Source organism: Lissotriton helveticus, chromosome 10 (genome assembly GCF_964261635.1).
Source record: "Lissotriton helveticus chromosome 10, aLisHel1.1, whole genome shotgun sequence".
NCBI classification, from domain to species: domain Eukaryota; kingdom Metazoa; phylum Chordata; class Amphibia; order Caudata; family Salamandridae; genus Lissotriton; species Lissotriton helveticus.
Genome location: NC_136071.1, coordinates 22,738,993 through 22,763,219, shown reverse-complemented (window position 1 = coordinate 22,763,219; position 24,227 = coordinate 22,738,993). Strand labels below are relative to the sequence as shown.

The following is a 24,227-nucleotide window of genomic DNA, read 5'->3' as shown; positions in this document are numbered from 1 at the left end:
TCACATTTATTCACTTGTGCACTTTGTTTCGACATTCTATTGTATGGACAACCAACTTTTAAATGTCAAAAATTAATTTTTGTAAAGGGATTGATGAATAACAACCTTTCTCTTTTTTGATATCTATATAAAATGTGTGGTGTGTGATGTTCTTATACAAAAAATTCCAAGTATAACTAAGTAAGATATGTTATAGGAATATACGTTGTGTAACAAAGAAATTGTTCATTATCCGACAGAACCAATTTTTATATAACATTCTCTACCCAGGTTCTGAGGGTTACTGGGTTACCCCATTACAAGTAACGGATTAGCAGCCCGGCAAGAACAGTGAAAGTCGGAGCAACCCGGAAGGAATTAGGTAAGTGGAGAGAAGGAGGACTCAAGAACTGCACGCGTCGACTAGAACGCGAAGCGCTCTTCTGTCTTTTCCTGTTTTACCAGCGTCTCTCCCTTACACCAGTGACTCACCTGTCATGCACCTCCCCTGCTCCTCACACACACCCTCACACACACCCTGTTCCCCTCTCTTTACTCAGCACCTCTCCCTCAAACCAGTGACACCCCACATACCTCCCCTTCTCCCCACCAGGGCCGGCTTTAGGCATGTGCAAGCTGTGCACCTGCACAGGGCCACCAAACCCCAGGGGCCACCACGCCAATATATGCCCTTAATATAATAATCCTCTGAGGATGGATACATATTTGCGTGGTGGCCCCAGTGGCAGGGATTTGGCGGCCTCCGCCTCTGTTCCACTTCCAAACACCCGGACGCCCCCCCCCCTCTTCACTGGCCTCCGCGCTCTGCCCCGCCCAGCCCCCCTCTTCCCGGGCCCCCTACCTACGCTCCCTGCCCAGGGCCACCATGAGCCTAGAGCCGGCCCTGTCCCCACACACACCCTCTTCCCCTCTTTTTAAAGCACCTCTCCCATACACCAGTGACTCCTGTCACGCACCTCCTGTGCTTCCCACACACCCTCTACCCCTCCTTGCTTCTCAACACCTCTCTCTTTCACCAGTCTCACTGCATTATGCCACATAATTTCCATTTTCTTGCTGCATAATTTAGTCAGTCCAGGTGCGTTGTTGGGAGGTGCTCTCCGGCCGCATAATGTAACCGCCCCTGACCATTGTGCAAGGGTCTGTGCGTGATGTCTAGTATATAGATTTTATTTTAATGTAAATCCCTGTTTTACTCTCTTTTAGAAGACTGTGCTTTGATAAAAAATCACGGGCAGTGGCGTAGCAAGGTCAGCTGGTACCCGGTGCGGAAAATGTCTTGTCCCCCTGGCTCCACATTGAATATTGATTTTTTTCTCTCAAAAAGTGTAGTGAGCACCCCCCACACACACAATTTTTTTTTTTCAAAACACATATTTTTGCCGTTTTGTCACCCCCCTCAGTGATGACACCCGGGGCAGCCCGCACCCACCGCACCCCCCATCCTAAGCCCCTGATCACGGGTAGTTGCATGGGAAGGCCTGTGTACCACCCACGGTAAGGCCCCTTGATGCAAAGTCGAACACAGAGCTACTTCCGTCATTTTAGTACTACTTTCCAAATGCCAGTATATACCAAAGCAACACTTTGCACTTTTGTGAGGCACACCCAGCACAAAGTGCCCATAAATCTGTGCCCTGGTGTCCCGGGTCCTTCTGCTGTGAGGTGTGCTCTGCAGGCGCGTCATCGCCCCTCCCTCCCCCCACAAGGGCCCCCCTGAGACCACAGACCGTCGTGTGCATGAATAATGCAGCGGGGACACCTGAGACAGGTGCCGCCTGCCAGGACTGGCATCGGATGCCCGGGCGCTCAGCTGCCGCCAGTCCCGGACCCAGAGGGACCCCCTGCCGTTCTTACCGGGCACGGATGGGCGAGCAGACCCGGGAGCCCGGCCCCCGCAGCGGCGGCGCCCACCTCATGTGAGTCTATGTATGATGTGTCTGTAGTGCCTCGAAGTGCACGTTCAAGGCACTTTCAGGCGCTAAGGAAGGTTGACGCGGAAGGGACTGAGGTAAAGAGGGGCCCCCCAGGACGGTGGTATCGGGGTTTCTCGTTTCTGTGCGCAGAGAAGCGGGAGCTGGGAAGGAGGCGCTATAAAGCTCTTCAGGTAACTGGGGGAGGGGCATAGACCAGACCTCTCTAGGGCCCCAGGGCCCCGAATAGCATAGGTGTGACTCGCGTTAGCAAGCTTTCCTTTTTTTACCAGAGTCTGGGTGGGGGGTGGGGGCGTTTAACGACACCCGAGGGCGGCTTTACAGCGCGAAAAGTACAAAAATAGTCGAAGGCGCTTTCTTGGCCCTTTTCACACCCGATTTTGAGATCAGCACCTTGTGGAGCTGCTACGACGTGAAAATTATAAAAATAGAAGCGTGAGTTTACAGTTCTCCTAACACTTTAGAGCTTCCTGGAAGAAATGTACTTTTTAACACAACCACAAAAGCGGCAGAACTAGGTTTTTCATTTTGGGAGCGACATTTAAGCTTTTGGTCAATATGTAGAGAACCGTGTACTTTCGAAAGTAATGTGTGTGTGTGTGTGTGTGTGTATATAAATATATATATATTTTTTTATTTTTTAAATAAATACCGTGCCATTTGACCAGTAGCCTGGTAATGTGGGATAACCTGTTTTTATATAGCGCCTCGTAGCAGTTTTTGCTGTTTCTATGTTCTGTAAATATCTGGTGTCATTATCTAAATATCCAGGGCTGAATGTACTGATCCAGGAAGGATGAAAGGCTGAGCTGGCATTGCCAGGATTGCGTTCGAGCAGACATTGAGAGGCCATTTGACAGGTTTGGGTCTTGTCCTAGGTATAGTTCTTTTTATCAATCCCTGGAATAAAAGAATAATAATAGATTTTGACCCAAATGAGAAGTAAACAAGGGTTACGAACCTTCCAAGGTTGACGTTTCGATGAATGGTTGAAGTACGCAAACACGACCTTATAGAAAGCCACTATGCAAAGACAGCTTGAGAATTGTGGTGCAAAGGGCCCCTGAGGGAGGCAGTGTGTGAGATATTTATAAGTACAACATATGCAGGAAGACTTCCCGGCACTTCCCCAGACCTTGACCCACACACGGAATCCTGCAGGGACTCTGACTAACCTATCCACCACTCAAATTACTTTCATGTTTCACCATACTAATTCAACACTAATCCTGATGGGTTCCAGAGTAGCGTGCTACTTGCGCTTCAAAACCCCATCAGGGGTAGCAAGCGCTATATAAATACAAACCTCTTTCCCTTGACTATCCCACCACCTACCCTTCTCTACCCAAAGAACTGAATAACATATCCACTACTCATATTACTTCATATTTTACTATACTAACTCAACACTAATCCTTTATGGGTTCCGGAGTGGCGTGCTACTCGCCGAAAAAGCGATTCAACATCCATCAGGGGTAACAAGTGCTATATAAATGCAAACCTTTCTTCCCCTTTTATTTCTCCGCTATCCTTCTCATTCCAAATAACTGACTAATATCCACCACTGAAATTACTTTTATATTTCACCATATTAATTCACCACTAATCCTTTATGGGCTTCCTGAATAGCATGTTTCAACACCCCATCAGGGGTAACAGGCGCTATATAAATACAAACCTTTTTTCCTCTTCTATCCTTCTGCTATCCTTCTGAATACAATTAACTGACTAACCTATCCACCACTTAAAATTACGTGCATGTTTCACTCTACTAATTCAACACTAATCCTCTATGGGTCCCAGAGTAGCGTGCTCCCCGCCGAAAAATCGCTTCGACGCCTCGTCAGGAGTAGGAAGCGCTATATAAATGCAATTACAATACAATACAATACAATACATGGCCGGGTCGAGTGTGGTAGAGGCGAGTGCCGGGCCCTGCTGAAGAACCAGAGTGCTGGAGACACAGGTGAGGGCAGGGTCGGTGTGCATGTTGCCTGGTGGGCCCCAAGGCTGCCTGGGACTGAGCAGCATCAAGAAAGTGCATGGCACAGGGAGTACCGGGGAATATACCCTCCGTGCCGTCTGACTCTAAGATGGCAGCACCCCAGTGGGTAGATCTCCTTTGAAGTAGTACAGGAGGTGCCAGTTGATGGGGAGGTTTTAAACAGGAGTCCCCGAGGTCCATAAAGGATACAACATGGGAATCAGATGTGAGGAGAATCCAGAGCTGCAACTTGCGCCTGACCCTAAGATGGCCGCCACTGGGGACATTTGACTGGTGGAAGCTACCACCCTCTCACACTAGAGAAGACCGAAGGTGCACAACAAGGTCTCCAGCGAGAAAGCACCACAAAACATAGACGTCGGCTGATTCACTCCAAGGGGCTCCCTATTATCAGCGCTCTATACTGGGGCATAGTGTGACCAGCTATTTCAAAGAGTAGGTCAGCCCGGACTTGCCTAACTCTAAAATGGCGCCCAGAACAAATATACAATGTCACTTAGGGGGGCTATAGAAGACTAAAATCCGAAGAGGATCAGTTCTCTAGGCACAACACCTCCCCCGCCAAGAGGTTTGAAGGCAAGAACGATGAGTTGTTCTACAATCTGCAGACCTTGGAATCTGTTCCTTCCACCTTCCCTCTCACCACTTTTGTCCTGGAGGCCAGCTGGAGAACGTAGCGGAAGGCGCTTCCCAGTAGCACCAGGACCGGTGCCTTTCGATGGAACTTTGACGATGCCCCCAAGGCGGATAACATAACTGTTTGTACTTACCCCGGAGCCCGAGCAACCTTGGCAGATGCCCGGTGGAGCTGTCCTATGCAGGCATAGAGGAGTTTTGGCTCTGGTTCACCCCCTCGGCCGACACCTACCCAGCCGGACATCTGACATTGTTTTCCTCGTCACCCCGTTGTGTCTCATTCCCTCCCCCGCATCTAATGTTTTTGTTTTCTCCTATGTCGTTACTTGAAGCCGGTAACTTGATGTAATTATGTAACCTGTAACGCTCTGATCCCCATGTAGAGTGCTCTGATACCTCCGGGTCTAGCCACCACTGTATAAAACTTTGCAAATAAAAAATAAACATTCTCTAATGTTCACCACTAATGACCCCTGCAGCCCCTTCCTTCAGAAGGTCAAGTGATGAAGGAACAAGGCGTTTGGCGACGCCTGAAGGAGGGGACGGGCCCTAAACTGACAGATTGTCTCCAGGGACGTAACAGAGACCCCCACAGCACAGGGAGGCCCAACCCTTCAAGGACCCCCAAACTCTTCAAGGGGCCCCCATTCAGCTTAAGGCCAAAGAATATCTGTGAGAAATGGAAGACTTAGGGGACCCTCATTACATTCAGCAGGGAGGGCCCATCCGGAGGCGAAGGCGGACCCTAGAGGGGACTGTGGCTAATGCACACTGGGGGTGACAAACCTACTGAGATGCCACTGTTTATGTTAGTTCAGTATCAAATGGGGTGACCCAGTATCCCTATGAACATGGGCGATTATATTATTATTGTAAACAGTTGGTTCATTCGGGTGAACTGTATTTCTTTACTTATCTCATACTTATATGCAACATTAAACATTTATTTGTTCACTGGAAACAATTGAAGTGAAGTTAATGCTGAAAAAGGAGAATCCAAACCATCTATGCATTCATATGATATTTTATACATTGTACTCATTTATAAATTCTTAGCATGACACCAACCAGGTTGGTGTGTGAGGGTTTTATTAATAACCTTTAGAGGTGCCGGTATTCCATTGACGTCAGATATCTTCAGTTTCTGGCCGTTCTACTTTGTTTTTGAATGTACTACTTGGGACACGGACGGCTGTCTGATAGTCCTTACTCTCTTTTTTGTTTACCAAGAACAACTCGGGTGCCATTAGCTCATGGCAAGACAGAAGGCCCATCAGTGCAGTTCACGTTCTTGGGCATTGAGCTAGACTCGTTCGAAGGCGTGTGTAGACTGACAGCCCAGAAGATTGCGGATCTAAAACCGACTTCTGAAGAACTAATTACCAAGAAGAGAGGGACCCTAGGGGTCTCAACCTAAACCACCACTGGGTCAGGCTGACAGTCGTGGTCAAACAGGGCTTTCAGCAGTTGCAAGCTTTCCTCGCCAACTTCAACGAGCGCTAGTTTGGTATGACCTATGGGTTACAGCAGATCGATTGGAGCTTTTTACTGACACCACAGGAGGTGAATGCTTTGGTGCTATTCTGGGCTCCGCCTGGTGCGCAGCTTCTTGGCTGAGCAAGTGGCATGAGGCAGGTGTGACAAAAAATATAGCACTGCTGCAGCTCTTCCCCATCGTGGTAGCATTCTCATATGGAATAAAAATCTGTGGGCACTGGTCAGACAACCACCTGTTGGTGCATCCGCTGATCCTGGGCACGGCTAACTGCCCGAGGGACTTGGGTTTGGTACAACACTTAGTAGGCTGCCAGCTGAATGCAAACATAGCTATACAAGTTATACATGTGTCAGGAAGTGATAACTCAATTGCGGATGCTCTCTCTCGTTTTCAGTGGGCAAGATTCCGGTAGTTGGTGCCGTGGGCAGAGCAGGAGATGACACTGTTCCCCAATAGCTTTTCAGACTTGGTTGCACAGACCTAGCAATCCTCGTTGATAAGGCTCTCGCACCCAAGACCACCGCCATGTACTGGGTGCGCTTATAGAGGGTGATGGGTGGAGTTGCCACACACACAGAGAGCATCAGCAGCAGGGTAGAGCAATTCATACACTGGGCATTCACCAGCGGTAAGTCTAAAGCTTGGACTCAGACCAACCAAAGTGCAATGGCTTATTTTTCCTAGCTGTACACAAGAAGGTCGATGGCACCCAGATCATCCTCCCCCTCACCAAGGGACCCGACATCACCAGGCACATTTTCCATGAAGGAATGAAGGACATAGCATCCTGGATGAGCCGCAGTTGACTGAAGCTCAACTCAGAAAAAACAGAAGTCCTCATCCGCGGATCCACCCCCTCCGCGTGGGACGGCACCTGGTAAAACCCCGATCTCGGAAACCCCCACATGCCCGCGGACCACGCCTGCAACCTCGGCATCATACTCGACTCCTACCTCACCATGAACCGACAGATCAACGCCTTATCCTCCACATGCTTCAACACCCTCCGAAACTCTACAAGACCTTCAAATGTATCCCCCTGAATACAGGAAGACCGTCACCCACACACTCTTCACCAGCAGGCTCGACTACGGGAACAGTCTCTATTCCGGAATCAACAACTCTCTACTTCACAAACTCCAGACCATCCAGAACTCCGCAGCCAGACTCATCCTCAGCATCCCACGACAAGGCCACATCACTCAGCACCTCCGAGACCTCCACTGGCTCCCCGTCGAAAAAAGAGTGACCTTCAAGCTGCTCACACACTCCTACAAAGCCATCCAAAACACCGGACCGCAATACCTCAACAAAAGAATCTCCTTCTATGCCCCCAATAGAAACCTCCGCTGACCTAGCCTTGGCCAAAATCCCCCGCATCCACAGAGCCAGAACGGGAGGCAGATCCTTCTCCTATATCACGGCAGAGACCTGGAACGAAATCGCCCTCAGCGTCAGACAAAGCCTCACACTGCAAGCATTCAGGAAGAGCCTAAAGACCTGGCTCTTCCGACGACCGGAGCTGCCCGAAACCCCATCCCCCAGCGCCTTGGGACCCTTACGAGTGAGTAATGCGCTTTACAAATCCCTGATTGCTTCATTGATCCTCAAACCTACTGCTGAATGACCGGTTATGATGCTAATCAATTGATAGTCAAGATGTCTGCATGCTTGGTACATATTAATGACTGATGCTTCTGTGATGATGTATGTCCCGGCAAATGAAGGAATGTAATAAACTGCAGCCATTGTCACACCAAGGAAGGTCTGTGGTGTCCTTTGTTTGAAAGCTAAATAGGATGTGGAATGGCTAGAGAGCCCGGAAGGAAGCCTGCCCCGCTGGGGCGCGTTAAGCCACTGATTGTCTCCTGATACAAACATGGTTCAGCTCTTTGGGCGAACATGCGAGCCTAGATGCAGAAGGGTCGATGTTCCAGCAGACGTTTCTTGTCGACTCCCCTCTCTCTGCAGCTTTGATACTTGCGTCCAACGACGTGAAAGGTAAAAATGGCTGCTCTTCCGGCGCTGTTGCTAGTTCAGCAAACCTTGGGGCATATTATCAAGGGTGGCGATAGGGAATTTTTGCCGCTTTAGCGACCGTTTTTAGCCGCTAAGCGGCGATAATTATGTCACCCTATTAGCAAGCTGTCGCTAACAGCAGTTAGCGACAGCTTTTAGGTGATAGCGAGCGGTTTGGGGCCCGCTTTGCATGTTAGCGATATTTAACGCTAATATCATGCAAAGTGGGCGTACCCAAACTGTTAGCGACTGAAAACAGTCGCTAACATCGCTATCACCTATTAGCAAGGCAGGCGTATCGATGGAAATATTCACGCTAAGCGCGAATATCTCCAAATACTAACACCTGCCCAGACCAGTTCTTAGCCATGTTATCCAATGGGAGGTGGATGACATGGCTAAGAGCATTTCGTCGCTAATGCGTGAATATCGCTGTATTCTCAGCGATATTCACTCATTTCGCCGCTATCGCCGTAAAATGTATCGCTTTGGAGATAAACGTTGCTAATAGCACGTTATCTCAGCGATAAATTCCGGCGATGCTCAGCCATAAAAAAATCCTCGCTAAGCCTATTTAGCGATAAATACCGCTACTTGTTGGTAATATGCCCCCTTGTTACTTCAGTGGAAAGAACTGGCCTTAAAGATAGTCATTGGGCCATGGTCTTTGTACGAGACTGACGTTAAACACAAATGTGCTTTGAATACTGTAAAGGTCTGTTTACCACCACCCTCTTCCTGTAAGGATAAACCCAGTCCCCTAGGGCTACTTTACATGTTCAGACCCACCCCGGGTGATGTAGGACTAAGCGTCCACATGCACAGACTGGGACCCACGTAGAGTGGAAGAGACGAGAGTAGATCATACAGAAACACAAGAGAACCCTCTCAAACAGTGCCAGGGTCAGCAGTCCAGGCAATATCACCAGGGCTGTCCTTAATCGCATAGGCCCTTCGCAACAGCCCGGCTAGCTGGACTTTTTTTTTCAGGGACACAGGCTGCCCTATCAATTAGTGGGAGTTGAAAGTTTTGTCATGGATGAGCAGGAATTGCTTCACGGTTAGCTTTTAGCATCCAGACTGCAATATTGCAAAAGGACCGTAACATAACATAACATAACATAACATAACATAACATAACATAACATAGCATAGCATAGCATAGCATAGCATAGCATAACATAACATAACATAACATAACATAGCATAGCATAGCATAACATAACATAACATAACATAACATAGCATAGCATAGCATAGCATAGCATAGCATAGCATAGCATAGCATAGCATAGCATAGCATAACATAACATAACATAACATAACATAACATAGCACAGCACAGCACAGCACAGCACAGCACAACACAACACAGCACAGCACAGCACAGCACAGCACAACACAACACAACACAGCACAGCACAGCACAGCACAGCACAGCACAGCACAACATAACATAACATAACACAGCACAACACAACACAGCACAGCACAGCACAGCACAGCACAGCACAACACAACATAACATAACATAACATAACATAGCATAGCATAGCATAGCATAACATAACATAACATAACATAGCATAGCATAGCATAGCATAGCATAACATAACATAACATAACATAACATAACATAGCATAGCATAGCATAACATAACATAACATAACATAACATAACATAACATAACATAACATAGCATAACATAACATAACATAACATAACATAACATAACATAACATAACATAACATAACATAGCATAGCATAGCATAGCATAACATAACATAATGTGCATTTGTAAAATGTAAATTCACCCAGAAGGGACTCTTGGCACTGAATAACCAATGTTTATTGCTACCCAACTCAATGATACTCAGTACTTTGCTGAATACTCTTGTGAAAAAAAGGAAAGTTAAATATGCTTGAGTAATTTTGTAAAGTTAAATATGCTTGAGTAATTTTGTAAAGTTAAATATGCTTGAGTAATTTTGTAAAGTTAAATATGCTTGAGTAATTTTGTGCAGGCAGCTTAGTAACTTACCTTTTAGAAGTAGGGAATGCCACACAAGCAAAGCCCTCACTCATGTGTTCCCATTCCTGTTTATAGGCCAGAATTAGCGTCAAAAGCATGTTCTAGTTGGCGGGTCCTGTCCTTCTGTGTCTCTTTGAATATATTTATGCACCCTGCGGTATCCGGGTCAAGGAACATGTCCCCCTTGTTGTTGAAGGCAGTGGATGCAGAGATAGTTGAGCTACCTTGTGACAAAAAAAGGAAATTTTGGTGACTCTGCTTTTTGCAGAGTAATTACTTTGCCTGAATGTGTAGCAAAGATTTCATTTGGCATTTTACTGCATGCTTTCGAAGGCCTGGGCGCTAGCAAATAGCTTTGCCTAAAAAGTTCAAGCAAATTTACGACCAGGAAAGACCACGGTCCACCACGCATTTGCTGCATAGTTTTTGGCAAGGATGTGTATATTGCAGGATCCATTTGATGCCTAATTTATGGATTTCTATTAGGCTCTCATGAAAGTTCAACTATGCCGGTGTAATTTGGGCAACTTTGGGAATTTTGTGTTACGCTTGTTATGCAAAATGCCTGAAATGACGCCATTATGCCTTGTCGTTCACAGCAAAAATATAGCACAGGAGTGTGGAAACAATGCGAATAACCAGAATGTGTCCTTCTGGCTTTCACTTTTAGGGCAAAATATGTGTCTGTTCAAAATAGACGTCATTCAAAATGTAGCATTAAATGCCATATTTGCATCTCACATAACTACATGTCATTATCTCACAATTTAGCATAATTACTCACATTTCACACACACTTAATTTCTACGCTGTTTTCTACAAGGGCGATCGGAGAATCTTAGGGACAAGGGTATCCCAAGGGGTCTGTTGTTAGTTGAGGTTCTTCACTCCGATCAATCAGAGCCTGGGGGTATCCCCAGGTACTTATGTCTGACTCCCCAGAGAGTCTGGGGCATATAAGATGCCTCCTTCAATAGGTAATCAGACATATATCAATGGTTTACCCTATGTCCCTGATCATCACTGGCCCAGTTGTTCCAGTCCCAGAAGTTTGGTGAAAAGCTGTCATCAGTTGTAATGGCTGCCCACCAAATTTTTACAAACTTTTTTCTTCCAAAAGAAACTCGCAAAGCACTAGTGATCCCAACTCCCAGGGAGTTTTTCCTTGTAGGACAAGTGGTGTAATGCCATTCCTCCCGACGGACCCTACTCCCTCGGGACGTCAGTGGAAGCTTTCCATCGGCTGAAATCTTACAGTCCCCCGGACCCTAAAAAGGGCAGGCAGACCATCGTTTTGGCAGACAGGGCACTCTGTCATGTTTGAGACATAATACCCCGTCTGCCAAACTCTGTATCACCACCTTAAGAGTAACCCTGGGTGTAGTTCGTGAAGTAGCACTATGCGTACCTACGCGAAGCTACGCGAAGTGCACTACGCGACCTATGCGTAGCTACGCAAACTGTGTAGTGCACTGTGCAAAAGGCTGTTCGCACTGATTGCACAGTGTCAGATGCTTGTCCACACTGTGCAATCAGTGCAAACTGCATCTTGCACAGTGCAAGCGGTCGTTTTCTGCCGCTCAAGTAGATTTCTACTCTAGTGGCAGCTTTCTAAACGCGGACAGTTGTTGCTCATCGTGAGTGTTCGCGAGCATACACAACCACTCGCAATGAGAAACCTGACCCCCCCCCGTGTTGAGAGTCTTACTGGGAGGTTTATTTTCCACGCTCGCGATCGGCAACTTGATGTTGCTGATCGCGAAGGAGGAAAAAGTCTCGCTGGGATGTCAGTTTGCTTGCTCGCGGTCGCCAACTTGACGTTGAGGACCACGAGCAAGCAAAAAATTATTGCTGCACTACGCTACGCGTGTTTGCATTGTGCTACGTGCAATTCGCATAGTGCGAAGTAGCGTAAACTTCGCAAACTATGTGAGCATAGCGTAGTGCTTTGCCCATGGTTACTTAAGAGGCAAGCTTTGCTGGAGGAAAACCTGAGACAGTCTATCTTTTGTTAAAGAATTCTAATCTAAATCTAATGGAAATCCATTGTTGTTTTAGAAATTTCACCTACTGGTGTTGTTTTTACAATGGTGGCAAACTTTGCAACTTGGTGAAGCTTTAAAGTTTGCCATCTTCGCAAAGCTTTACATAGTAAATCACGATTTCGCTCCAGTGAGTCTTGTCCTTTGCCTAAAAGTCCGCACTGCTTCCTTTTTCAGAGCTGTGCTGTCTACAGTTCTTGCACTAACTCACTAGCGCTTGTTACGTCTCCACTCTCCCTCCAGCTATACGTTTATGCCAGGTTCCTTCCAGCACACACTCACACGCCCAGGGGTGACTCCTCCGTAGAGTGTTGCCCCACTGATCAGAGTCAGTTGCAGAAAAATAAAATTATAATAAAACCATAATATTTAATTTTTCTGTGATTGGCTCTGGCTGGCATGCTTGTGTAGGATGGGTGGGTGGCGGCCATGAAAGGGAGGAGTGGTAGGCACTTAGAAGTGCGCATGTCTGTTTGCCCGGCCATCTTAGGCCGGCCAAACAGACATTCGCACTTCTATTTCTCCAGCCCAGCTGTGTTCACAGCCAGGTTGGAGTAAAGCAGTAGGCTCCCAGGCAGTGTCTATGTGTCAGACCGGGCTGCTCAGACCAATCCTGGCGCTCCTCTCATAGCATGAGAGCAGCATCTCGATTGGGTGGGGATCCTGTACTTTCCAGTGAGAAGCACCGAGGTGGCCGTCGGCGTTGGTGGCAGAAACAGATAATTAAAAAAAAAGTATTATTATTTTTCCCCCTCATTCCCCGTCCCCTCCACCCCCCACTTGCATTTTGCGGCAGCCGCCACTGCACACGTAACAACATGCAGTTGCATCATTGCACTCATAGCCACCGTCACCCTTCCAAGCACCAACTCACTCATGCATGAAACGGGAACAGGCAAAACAAAACTTTGCATATGCGTGTAATTCAAGCAGAGAGTCATTTTATCCAGTGCTAAGCACACCTAATTGGATGATGTTCTCCAAGTGTGTTTGTATTTATTTATTGCGCAGTTTTGCAAAGCACTGAACAGCACCTTGCTGTTACTTCAGAACACTGACTGGAAAAAGGGCAGCAAAAATAGTGTAGGGGCCTGATTAAGATCTTGGCAGTCGGGTTCGTCCGACGCAATATATGACAGATATACCGTCCGCCGAAATATAAATCCCATTATATCTGCAGCACACATAGAAAGAGGAAAACACCTTTCATGATTGTTTTTGTGTCCCTTCCTACAAAAAAACAATCCTGCCTGCAACACAGGCACCCTTGCACCATGGGGCAAGGGTGCCTCCGTGGGAGCATGACGGCCCATTGTGCGCCAGTGCAGGGAAAAAGGACAGGAATGGGCCATATCATGTAAATGGTGCACAGACATAATATCGACTCCAAAATATCGTTTGGACAGAATATCGAGTTTTAAATATCGTTTGGACAAAATATCGACAGGACAGAATATCGACAGCCAAAATATCGTTTTTAAGGTAAGTGAAGTAATATCAACTGTAAATAATATAGAAAGTGAAAATATCGTTTTTTAAATAATATTTAATTATTTATAGTGTTTTTATGTTATAATATGTGTGAAAAGTGTCATTTTATGTTATAATTTTTTTTAATTAATGATTTTTTTTAAATTATTGTGTAATTTTATTCTGTAGCGGGTTGTGGGTTTATAGGGGAATAGGGTGGGAAGTAATTTAATTATAATTAATTAAATATGTAAATTTATTAATTGGTAGTAATAATTAATTAATTGGTAATTACATAATATTTGTTAATTATTTAAAATGTAATTGGTAATTAATTTAATTTAATTGATTAATTGCTAATTATGTAAATTAAAATAATTTATTTCCTGTAGCGGGTTGTGGGTTTATAGGGGAATAGGGTGGGAAGTAATTTAATTATAATTAATTAAATATGTAAATGTATTAATTGGTAGTAATATTTAATTAATTGGTAATTAAATAATATTTGTTAATTATTTAACATTTAATTGGTAATTAATTTAATTGATCAATTGCTAATTGTGTAAATTTAAATAATTTTTTTCCTGTAGCGGGTTGTGGGTTTATAGGGGAATAGGGTGGGAAGTAATTTAATTATAATTAATTAAATATGTAAATTTAATAATTGGTAGTAATATTTAATTAATTGTTAATTAAAAATATTTGTTAATTAATTAAAATGTAATTGGTAATTAATTTAATTTAATTGATTAATTGCTAATTATGTTAAATTAAAGGGGTATTTTTAGGGTTCAGGGTCAGTTTTGGGTTTTTGGGTAAAGGGGTATTTTTAGGGTTCAGGGTCAGTTTTTAGTTTTTGGGTAAAGGGGTATTTTTTGGGTTCTGGGTCAGTTTTTAGTTTTTGGGTAAAGGGGTATTTTTAGGGTTGATGGTCAGTTTTTTGTTTTTGGGTAAATGGGTATTTTTTGGGTTCAGGGTCAGTTTTTAGTTTTTGGGTAAAGGGGTATTTTTAGGGTTCAGGGTCAGTTTTTAGTTTTTGGGTAAAGGGGTATTTTTAGGGTTCAGGGTCAGTTTTTAGTTTTTGGGTAAAGGGGTATTTTTAGGGTTCAGGGTCAGTTTTTAGTTTTTGGGTAAAGGGGTATTTTTAGGGTTCAGGGTCAGTTTTTAGTTTTTGGGTAAAGGGGTATTTTTTGGGTTCAGGGTCAGTTTTTAGTTTTTGGGTAAAGGGGTATTTTTAGGGTTCAGGGTCAGTTTTTAGTTTTTGGGTAAAGGGGTATTTTTAGGGTTCAGGGTCAGTTTGGGTTTTTGGGTAAAGGTTTTTTTAGGGTTCAGGGTCAGTTTTGGGATTTTGGGGTACAGGAGTACAGTGTAAAAATAAAGTAAAATTAAATTTACATTATTTAATTTAATGAAATTAAATTAAATTAAATTATATTAAATAAATTTTAAATAATTTAAATTATAAAAATTATTATATACTTACCAATACTTACGTTGTAATGGTAGTGCGTTGTAAAAGTTGCGTTGTAACGTCATATATCCACTGTTGCACTCTTTGGAGTGGAAATAGTAATTTTAACCCCTACGCTATCCAACGCTTTCCCTACTGTTGCACCCACTGGAGTGGGAATAGTAATTTTTACTCTTTTGTATTTGTACGTTAATAATATTGGCTATTATTTAATTAAATGTTGTTACTATATATACATATATGTTTTAAGAAATATGATTAAAAAAATATTATTTTTTTACTTTCATTATTTATTTAATTATTAAAAGTTATTTTAAGTATTGTTAAGTATATTTTAGTAATTAATTTTTTATATTAATGTAATTAAACATTGTTTTTATTAAAGTCGATATTTTTTACAACTATATTTTTGTAAACGATATTTTTAACTCGATATTTTTGTACTTACCTGTTTGTAGATAGAAACTCGATATTTTGTCTCTCGATATTTTCTCAACGATATTTTTGTTGGTCGATATTCTGTCCCTCGATATTATTTCAGTGATCCCATGTAAATACAAAATACACACAATTGATAGACGGAAAGCAGAACAAACAAAAACATTCACCCCAGTGAAGAAATCTGGTTAAATCAACCATTCTTTTGCTCACCACGCCACCCCAGTTTAGACCCAGCCATATGCAAATCAGTCTTGACCCTGTGCCTCATAGGAACAGTCCAGCCCGAACGGCCAAGCCAGGTCCTCCCTGGACTGGAAACAAGCATCCTTGGACCGGTTTCAGGCTTTCAGCCCTCATCAGCCAGGATAGCTTGGCTCCAGTGGCACAGTGAGTCCAGGACCCATGTCTGGGAATACCTGGCGCACTTAGGGCATGCAAGTCAGGATCGCCGTCCGACCCATGCCCCCCCAGAATTCTCCACCAACTAATTGATGTGGTAAATCCAATCATAAACAAGATTGTTAACTCCTCCCTCATCACTGGGATCGTGCCACGTGAATGGAAACAGGGAATAGTAAAACCCCTGATGAAAAAACCTAATAAATCCCCATCTGACCTTACAAATCTATGCCCTATATCTCTCCTCCCTGTTCTAGGAAAAATTACAGAACAAATGGTCTATAGAGAACTTAAAAATCATCTTGAAGCATACAACGTACTCCATCCCCAACAGTCAGGTTTTTGTTCCCATCACTCTACCGAAACCGCACTGATGGAATTGACAGACTCTATAAAGCTGCTGCAGGATCAGAGGAAGAACGCTGTTCTGATTCTTCTGGACCTTACAGCAGCTTTCGATACTATTTCGCATTCCATACTACTATGCAGACTGAAAGATATTGGTATCTCTGATGTGGTCCTTGCATGGATTACTTCCTTCTTAACAGATAGAACCCAAACGATCGCCCTAGGTCCCTTTCTCTCTAAAGAAAAGAGTGTCCCATCAGGAGTGCCCCAGGGCTCCATCTTGAGTCCTCTACTCTTTAACGTATACCTGATCCCTCTTATATCACTGATTGAGTCATTCGGCATACTGGTAACATCGTACGCCGACGACACTCAACTCATCGTACCTCTAGAGGAACATTCCACCAAGGCCGAACAAAACCTTAAAAACTGTCTGAAGGCCATTTTCCATTGGATGGATAAAAACCATCTAAAATGCAATTCCAGCAAACCAGAAATCCTCCCTATGGGAAAAAAGGCTAACTTCTGCCCCAGCCTATGGTGGCCGGAAGACTCCGCTGCTCCTCCCCAGACTGTAGCAACTGCAAAGAATCTTGGAGTCTTATTCGACACTGAACTATCCTTCGACCAACACGCCATGACTGTTGCCGGCCGCTGCTTCGGTATCATAAAGTCTCTTAAAAAGTTCTTCGACTTCTTACCCACGGACTCTAGAAAAACTGTAGCGGTGGCTCTAATTCTCGCCCGCCTAGACTACTGCAACGGTCTCCTGGCAGGCGCAAAAAAATCTACACTTAAAAAACTTCAAAGTGCACTCCACTCGGCAGCCAGACTAGTTTTAAGACTACCCAGAAAATCCTCAATATCATCTGCCTTAAAAACTCTCCACTGGCTCCCTCTGCATAAAAGAATACTTTTTAAGATTCTTATTGTTGCATTCCGAGCATTCAATAACACAGGTCCTAAATATCTCATCAGGCGTTTTCCCCACTACAACCCTAACAGAACCCTGCGATCCTCCAATGACAATCAAATCATGCTAGCAAGGTTTAATCTGAAAACCAAAGGTGGCAAAACCTTAAACTACCTGGCCTCTAAAGCCTGAAACTCTATGCCTAAAAATCTTAGGTCCCAAATCCAAGAAATCCAGTTCAGGAAACTACTAAAAACCTGGATCTTCAATCTTCCAGATGATTACACTAGGGCCGCCATCTAATCTTAATCTTTACTAGGTAACCGACCTCCTACCAAGAAATCAGCGCCATGATGCTCCTTCCGGAGCGACCGTTGCGCTCTACAAATACCACTACAAATTACAAATGACAAATTACAAAGCAAAAGACACACAATTGATGGACGGAATGCAGAACACATCAAAACATTCACCCCCAGTCAAGAAACCTGGGTTAAATCCATCATTCAGGTTATGTCAGCACATTGCTGATGACACGTTTGAGAGGGCCAACGTCTATCATGTTGGTCATGTGTGTTGCAAGAAGAGTTGTTTGAAGCAAGCAACTGAGGGTTGCGTCCATAAGAGACGTGGACCCTCTTTGAGGGTCGGAGTTTGAGCTGCAGCATTTTTCCAAGCTCTGGATGAGATGAAGTTGGATTGCAGGGAAGGAGTTGAGATGGGGGAGATGGATGGTTGGGGTAAAGAGGCAACATCTGAGGTGTTGATGGATTTTCACATTTTAGCAATTTTGGACTCATTGTATGTTTGGTCTTTGCAGTGATGTTGAAATACGCAACCGTTGCTTTTTAGACGAGTTCCTGGCAGACATTGAATATTTCTTTCTTTGCAAAGGGTGCCTTTTGTATAGTGAAGTGAAGCTCTTTTGATGACTCAGCATCACTCTAGTGAACTCGTGTTGGTCACCGATACTTATTCTACACGCTACAAGGATGCAGAATCCCAAACCGCGTCTGTCTTTCGGACAACCTCCGGGTGACACAGCTATCCTGCTCGAACAATAGAAGGGTTTATCTAAGATGTTCCTTCCAGTGGGGAGAGACATAAAGAGGATTGAAAAGAGACAAGTTTGTTGCATTGCCTTAGTTAAGAGGGTTTAAAGTTACTCAGCCATTTACTTCAGCCTCCTGAAGGCAGCCGTTGAGCGACGATATACACCACATCATTGAAAAAAATCAGAGAACCAATTTGGTAAAAAACAATGGTCACTTTGTCATTTTGTGTTGGATTTTATAGAAGGCGGACACAACCTTGTGATAGAATATTTAGCCAAGACAAGAATTGGAAAGATGATGGTTGGATGACGATGAGGAGCAAAGGCACGGTGGAATGTGTGTCTGTAAAGAAAGAGGAAAATGGAGGGAAGAAATGGTGACAAATAATACTATATGTGAAGGATGAACGGCTTCAAGCAGTGAAGGATGAGTTGAGTGAGAACTTTGGGATTCATAACGGGAAGTCATTTTGTATCTCTCCACAGAGTAAGGCCTAATGTTCTTGCGATTGGGAATGAAAGGGTTTGATTAAACAGGGAACCAGGACAGTTTAGTGCCGGCGTGAGCTGAAAAAGATGTGATACAGATGGTAAAGTTTTAAGACGCATGCAGGGACAGTGATGCGATGAGTGTGCCACCATCCCGGATTTCAGAAGTTATGTTATGGCCATTTGTGAAGCGCACATATTACCCCAGGGGTCTCATGGTCTCATAGGGGTGAAATGAGAAATGAGAAATGAGGGCATTTGTAAAGCGCACAGCCACCTCACCCGAGGTGTCTTGGCGCTGTCCGTATACCGCTGTGGAACCCTTCCTGGCTTTATCCCTGTGAAATGTCCACTCCTGGGCACCCCCAAGAGGCCAGGCATCCCAGCGCTGTTGGGGCCGTTGTGGAGATTAAGCAAGCTATTGCCCAGAGTTGCAGCGTGGGGCCCGTGAGTAGAATAGGCACCGAGGCGAGAATTATCAGGTCCGGGGAAATTGAGCCCGAGACCCCGCCGAGGCGGGAATTGAACCCTGGTCCCGGGCCAGACCTCTGCATCAGGGTCTGCCACTCTAACCATTGAGCCACACTTCTCCACCAGAGTGGGTCCTATTGCACGAAGAAATGGATTTAGAATAACCAAGGGGCATATTAGCAAGGGCGATATCGCCGCTTTAGCGGGACTTTTTCCCGCTAAAGCGGCGATATTTTTATCGCCCTATTAGCAAGCTGTCGCTAACAGCAGTTAGCGAAAGCTTTTAGACGATAGCTACAGGTTTGGGGCCCGCTTCGCAAGTCAGCGATATTTATCGCTAATGACATGCAAAGTGGGTGTACCCAACCTGCTAGCGACTGAAAGCAGTCGCTAACACAGCTATCGCCTATTAGCAAGGCAGGTGAAGTGATAAAAAAAATCGCGCTAAGCGCGATTATCGCTAGAATCTAACACCTGCTAAAAAGTTGACTTACCTGTATAGTCAATGGGGGGGTGGATTATTACATTAAGCCCCCATTGGCGTTAATGCGAGAATATCGCTGGATTTCCAGCGATATTCTCGCCACTATCGCTGGATAGTTTAGCACAATGGAGAAAAACGTTGCTAATAGCAGGTTTTCTCCACTAAAATCTCCAGCGATAGTCAGTTATAATTATTTTCAAAAAATGCTCTAAGCGCATTTAGCGATAAATATCGCTACTCCTTGCTAATCTGCCCCCGGGTTTTTAAGGTCTGAAATAGCACAAATATGTTTTGGAAGCTTGCTCCATTGTTGAAATGCCCGGTGAGAGAAAGATCTACTACCATTTCTGTCGATTCAAACTCTCAAAGGGGTCAGAAGGTATTTTCTTCCAGACCTGAGGTTCCTTCTTGGTGAGTACCACTTGAGCTGCTTTGATAGATTACTTGACCCAACTCCGTGTAAGGAATTATGTGCAATGCACATACGTTTGAAACAGGTACGCTTCCAAATTGGGAGACAGTCCAGTGATCTCGGCATAGGTACCGAGGGGGTTCGGGATGGAAGAATTAGGACTAGTCTGGTAGCGGTGTTCTGCATTACCTGGACTCTAGTATATAGATCTTCATTAATGGAGGCCATAAGTGCATTGCCATAGTCTAACCGGCTGATTATAAGACCCTGGACCAGCGTTCTCCTGGCTTTCAATGGTATCCATTGGATCATCTTTCGTAGCATTCGCATAGTGCTATAGCATGTGGCCAGGGCCAAGATTGGGGGGGAAAAGATGGCCACTCCGGCCCTCCGCGGCGGGATGCCTGGCTTTCCACTTGGAGATGCCCAGTATGGGTTATCTCACAGGGAAAAAGCCAGGACGGGTTTCCAAAGCAAGCGCCTTGAGACCTTGCGGTGATAAGGCGCTATACAAGAACCTTTGACATGACATGACATGACATATACATAAGTTGCAAGGTGGGCGTAGATTCGCAATAGTGGGTGTGCATTAGTAAAGGGGAGTCTAGAGAAATAGTTTTCGAGGAAAAGTTCCCCAAGATATTTTCTCACAGCTAATGCTGTTCAGTTTGTGCCTGTCATGATCTGTACTGAGGACTTCAAACGACTGTTCCTCACTCACTGAATAAGCGAACTCAGGGCTCTAAAAATGTGAGTTTGACATGTATTCAGGAAAAGAAAGGTTGGCGGTGCACTCAAAACACTGGCTCTCCTTGGCAAGGGGCTTCCTGTCCATGGCAGGCACACTGAGCAGGAGGCACTTGAACTCAGAATCAGAAACTACATTTCCCATGAGGCCATGAGGCCACAGACGTAGCATGGTGTTTTGGAAACATCGATGACCATTTTAAAGATACTGGGCCCGATTCACAGGACTAACTTAAGACAAAATCCTAAACTTACTACTTTTGGTATTCACAGAAGTTAGGATTTTGTCTTAAGTTTGTCTTAAGTTTGTCTTAACTCTGTCTAAAGTCTGTCTTGTGTCTGTCTTAAGACAAACTTAAGACAAAATCCTAACTTCTGTGAATGCCAAAAGTAGTAAGTTTAGGATTTTGTCTTAAGTTAGTTCTGTGAATGGGGCCCAAAGATTATAAGTACCGGGTGGTCCAGAGTGTCCTTGCTTGGCACTTGAGATACATTGTTGCTGCAGCCTGGACTTTGCTAAGAAATATTTATTTTGATAGCTTTGGAGATTGTATTCCGTAGGAATTGGAAAGTTTGAAGCTGAATACAGCAAAGAATCCCATGAAGCTAAGTTGTGTTTTGAAAACATTGAGGGGCATATTATCAAGAAACGGCGTTAAAATTATCGGCGCTTTATCGGCATGAAACTGCTGCTAAAGCGGTGATAATGGGCTTGATAATATGTCCTTGTGAATTCCCATAGAAGCCGATGTTCTGGTGTGAACATGGGTTTGTATTGGAATTCTCAAGGGCATATTATCAAGCCCAATATCCCCGCTTTAGCGGCAGTTTCCTGTGCTAAAGTTGCAATAATTTTAACAACGTTCTTGATAATAAGCCCATGAATTACTAAAAAGTACTCTTCAGAGAAAACCTTGATGGGTCAATAATTCTACACCCCTCTATCCCCTTATGGATTCTAACTGCACTTGAGGAATGGAAAGAATCAACCACATATCTAGAGATTGCTTAAAAGAATGATTTAGGGCCAGATGTAGGTGGCTCATTACCGGTCGGTAACAGCCGAAATAAACGAATTTCGTCCGTTATCGACCGGTAATGGGCTTTTCTTATGTAGGGGGCCGAAATTAAGGATTCAGTAATTTATCGACTCTGTAATTTAAGGAATCGGTAAATTATCGATTTCTTAAATACCGATTCAGTAAATTACCGAATACCTAATGTAGGGAGCACTTAAATGAGTGCTTATCCCATGTTAGGATTCGAAAAACTAAAACCCCCCAAAAAGCAATTTTATGCAAATTGCTTCAGTGCCATGTTTCAGACATACATGCCCTTAGGGCATGTATGTCTGCAACATGTGCACCCATACACAATTGAGGGGTCCAACAGGGTGTCAAAGTGACACTCTGCCCCCCTTCAATGTTTTCCCCCTTTTACCGAATCAGTATTTACCGATTCAGTAATTGACATTCATTCCTATAGGCCTGGAGGACCAGAGTAATGAATGTCAATTACCGAATCGGTAAATACCGAATCCTAACGATTCTGTAATTTTTACCAATTTTCTAGCTACATAGCATTTACCGATTCGTAAATACCGAATCGGTAAATACTATTTACCTACATGAGGCCCTAAGTCATGTGAATAAGCTGCTCTATACCAGTCCGACAAATGCTTGTTTACTTGACTGTTTAAGAAACTATCAGAATGTAGATAAGAAACCAGAGAGAAGGTAAATGGAGTACTTGGAATAGATGCTTTAACAAGGGAGAGAGATACATTTTTCTCGTCTTTCGCGTTGTATTATCTGAAGGGACGTGGTCTTCTGGAAAGAAAGATTAGATGGAACAACGAGAGAGTCCAGTCGGAGAAGCAAGAGGGTTTGTACTGGAAGAGGTATTCCAGAAAAGGAGATTAAGTTACCGATTGAGAGTGAATGCTGTGATTGGGTGTGTTATGTCTTTAATATATGAATTAGGGGCATTTCATAAAAATAAAAATGTTAGACCGAGGCCAGGATGATCTGAGGGGAGTGTTAAAGTGGAAAATAATTGAGAGAAGTAAAAGAGACTAAGAAAGAACTTTGACATAAAGCAGTACAGAAATGTGGGTGCAAATTCCAGATTCGACTCTGGTGGAGAAGTCACCCAAGTCTCCCCGTGTCTGAAATTGTAATTAAATGTAATGGGATTTAAGTGATTGTTTACTTTAAAAACCACAAAACTGGCACTACCACCATTGCATGTCCTCACCCTACCACCTCTTCTTTGAGGTCAGGTCTGAACTGCAAGCCACACATACAGCGTCTCGTCTTTGAGCTGCTTATGTTCTAATGCAGATGTTTTTCCATGGCAGGCTCAGATGCTACCCAGAGCCTGGTACAGTTTACGTAACATCCCTGAATAAAAATCAGAAACACTGTGGGCCCGATTCACAGAACTAACTTAATACAAAGTCGTAAACTTACTACCATTTTGGTATTCACAGAAGGCACTTACTCATTTTGGTATTCACGGAAGGCACTTAATCATTTCGGTTTTCACAGAAGTTAGGACTCCTAACTTTAGGACTCCTAAATGCCTTCTGTGAATACCGAAAGTCTTAAAATTAGGATTTTTCTTAGTTTAGGAGTCCTAAACATTACTCCTAAACTGAGAAAAATCCTAACTTTAAGACTTTCGGTATTCACAAAAGGCATTTAGGAGTCTTAAAGTTAGGACTCCTAACTTTACTACTCCTAAACTGAGAAAAATCCAAACTTTAAGACTTTCGGTAATCACAGAAGGGATTTAGGAGTCCTAAAGTTTAGGACTCCTAACTTCTGTGAATACCGAAATGAGTAAGTGCCTTCTATGAATACCAAAATTAGTAAGTGCCTTCTGTGAATACCAAAATGGTAGTAAGTTTAGGATTTTGTCTTAAGTTAGTTCTGTGAATCGGGCCCGTTGACTTGGCTGATTGTAAAACCCAGTCACAGCAAGATTGTCCCAGACTGAGATATTATAAAAATTGGGCAACCAGATATCTGGTCCTCCCAATTTTTTGTAGAATATCTGTGACGTCAGCAAGGTCCAGAAACATCTGAAAACATTGCTGTTGGGTTTCACTGTTTCCGTGGGGGTGTCAGACTTTACAAACTGTGCCACCCCCCACAACAGGAAACCTCAACAGTTGTATGAACAGGGAAAGGGCCTAGGGCTTCTCTCCTGCTCAAAAGATTACAACAATACTTGCTAAATTGCCCAAGGCCAGACAGCCATTGTCTGGGAGATGGCTGGGCTATGTAAGAATGAATGCATGAATGAGAGACGGGGAATGGATGATTGAGTGGATGAATGCATACAGAACATGTATGT

The 24,227-nt window shown here is 44.1% G+C and overlaps 1 protein-coding gene across 1 annotated transcript in view; it reads left to right on the top strand.

Annotated features, from left to right (window-relative positions):
- The first annotated feature begins 1,826 nt into the window (after positions 1–1,826).
- Positions 1,827–24,227, top strand: part of LOC144785000 (actin-associated protein FAM107A-like) — a 69,771-nt gene continuing 47,370 nt past the window's right edge. The window contains exon 1 of the mRNA XM_078664119.1: positions 1,827–1,919. Within this exon, the coding sequence (XP_078520245.1) occupies positions 1,867–1,919 (53 nt within the window). The 5' untranslated portion in view covers positions 1,827–1,866. The remainder of the gene's footprint in view (positions 1,920–24,227) is intronic.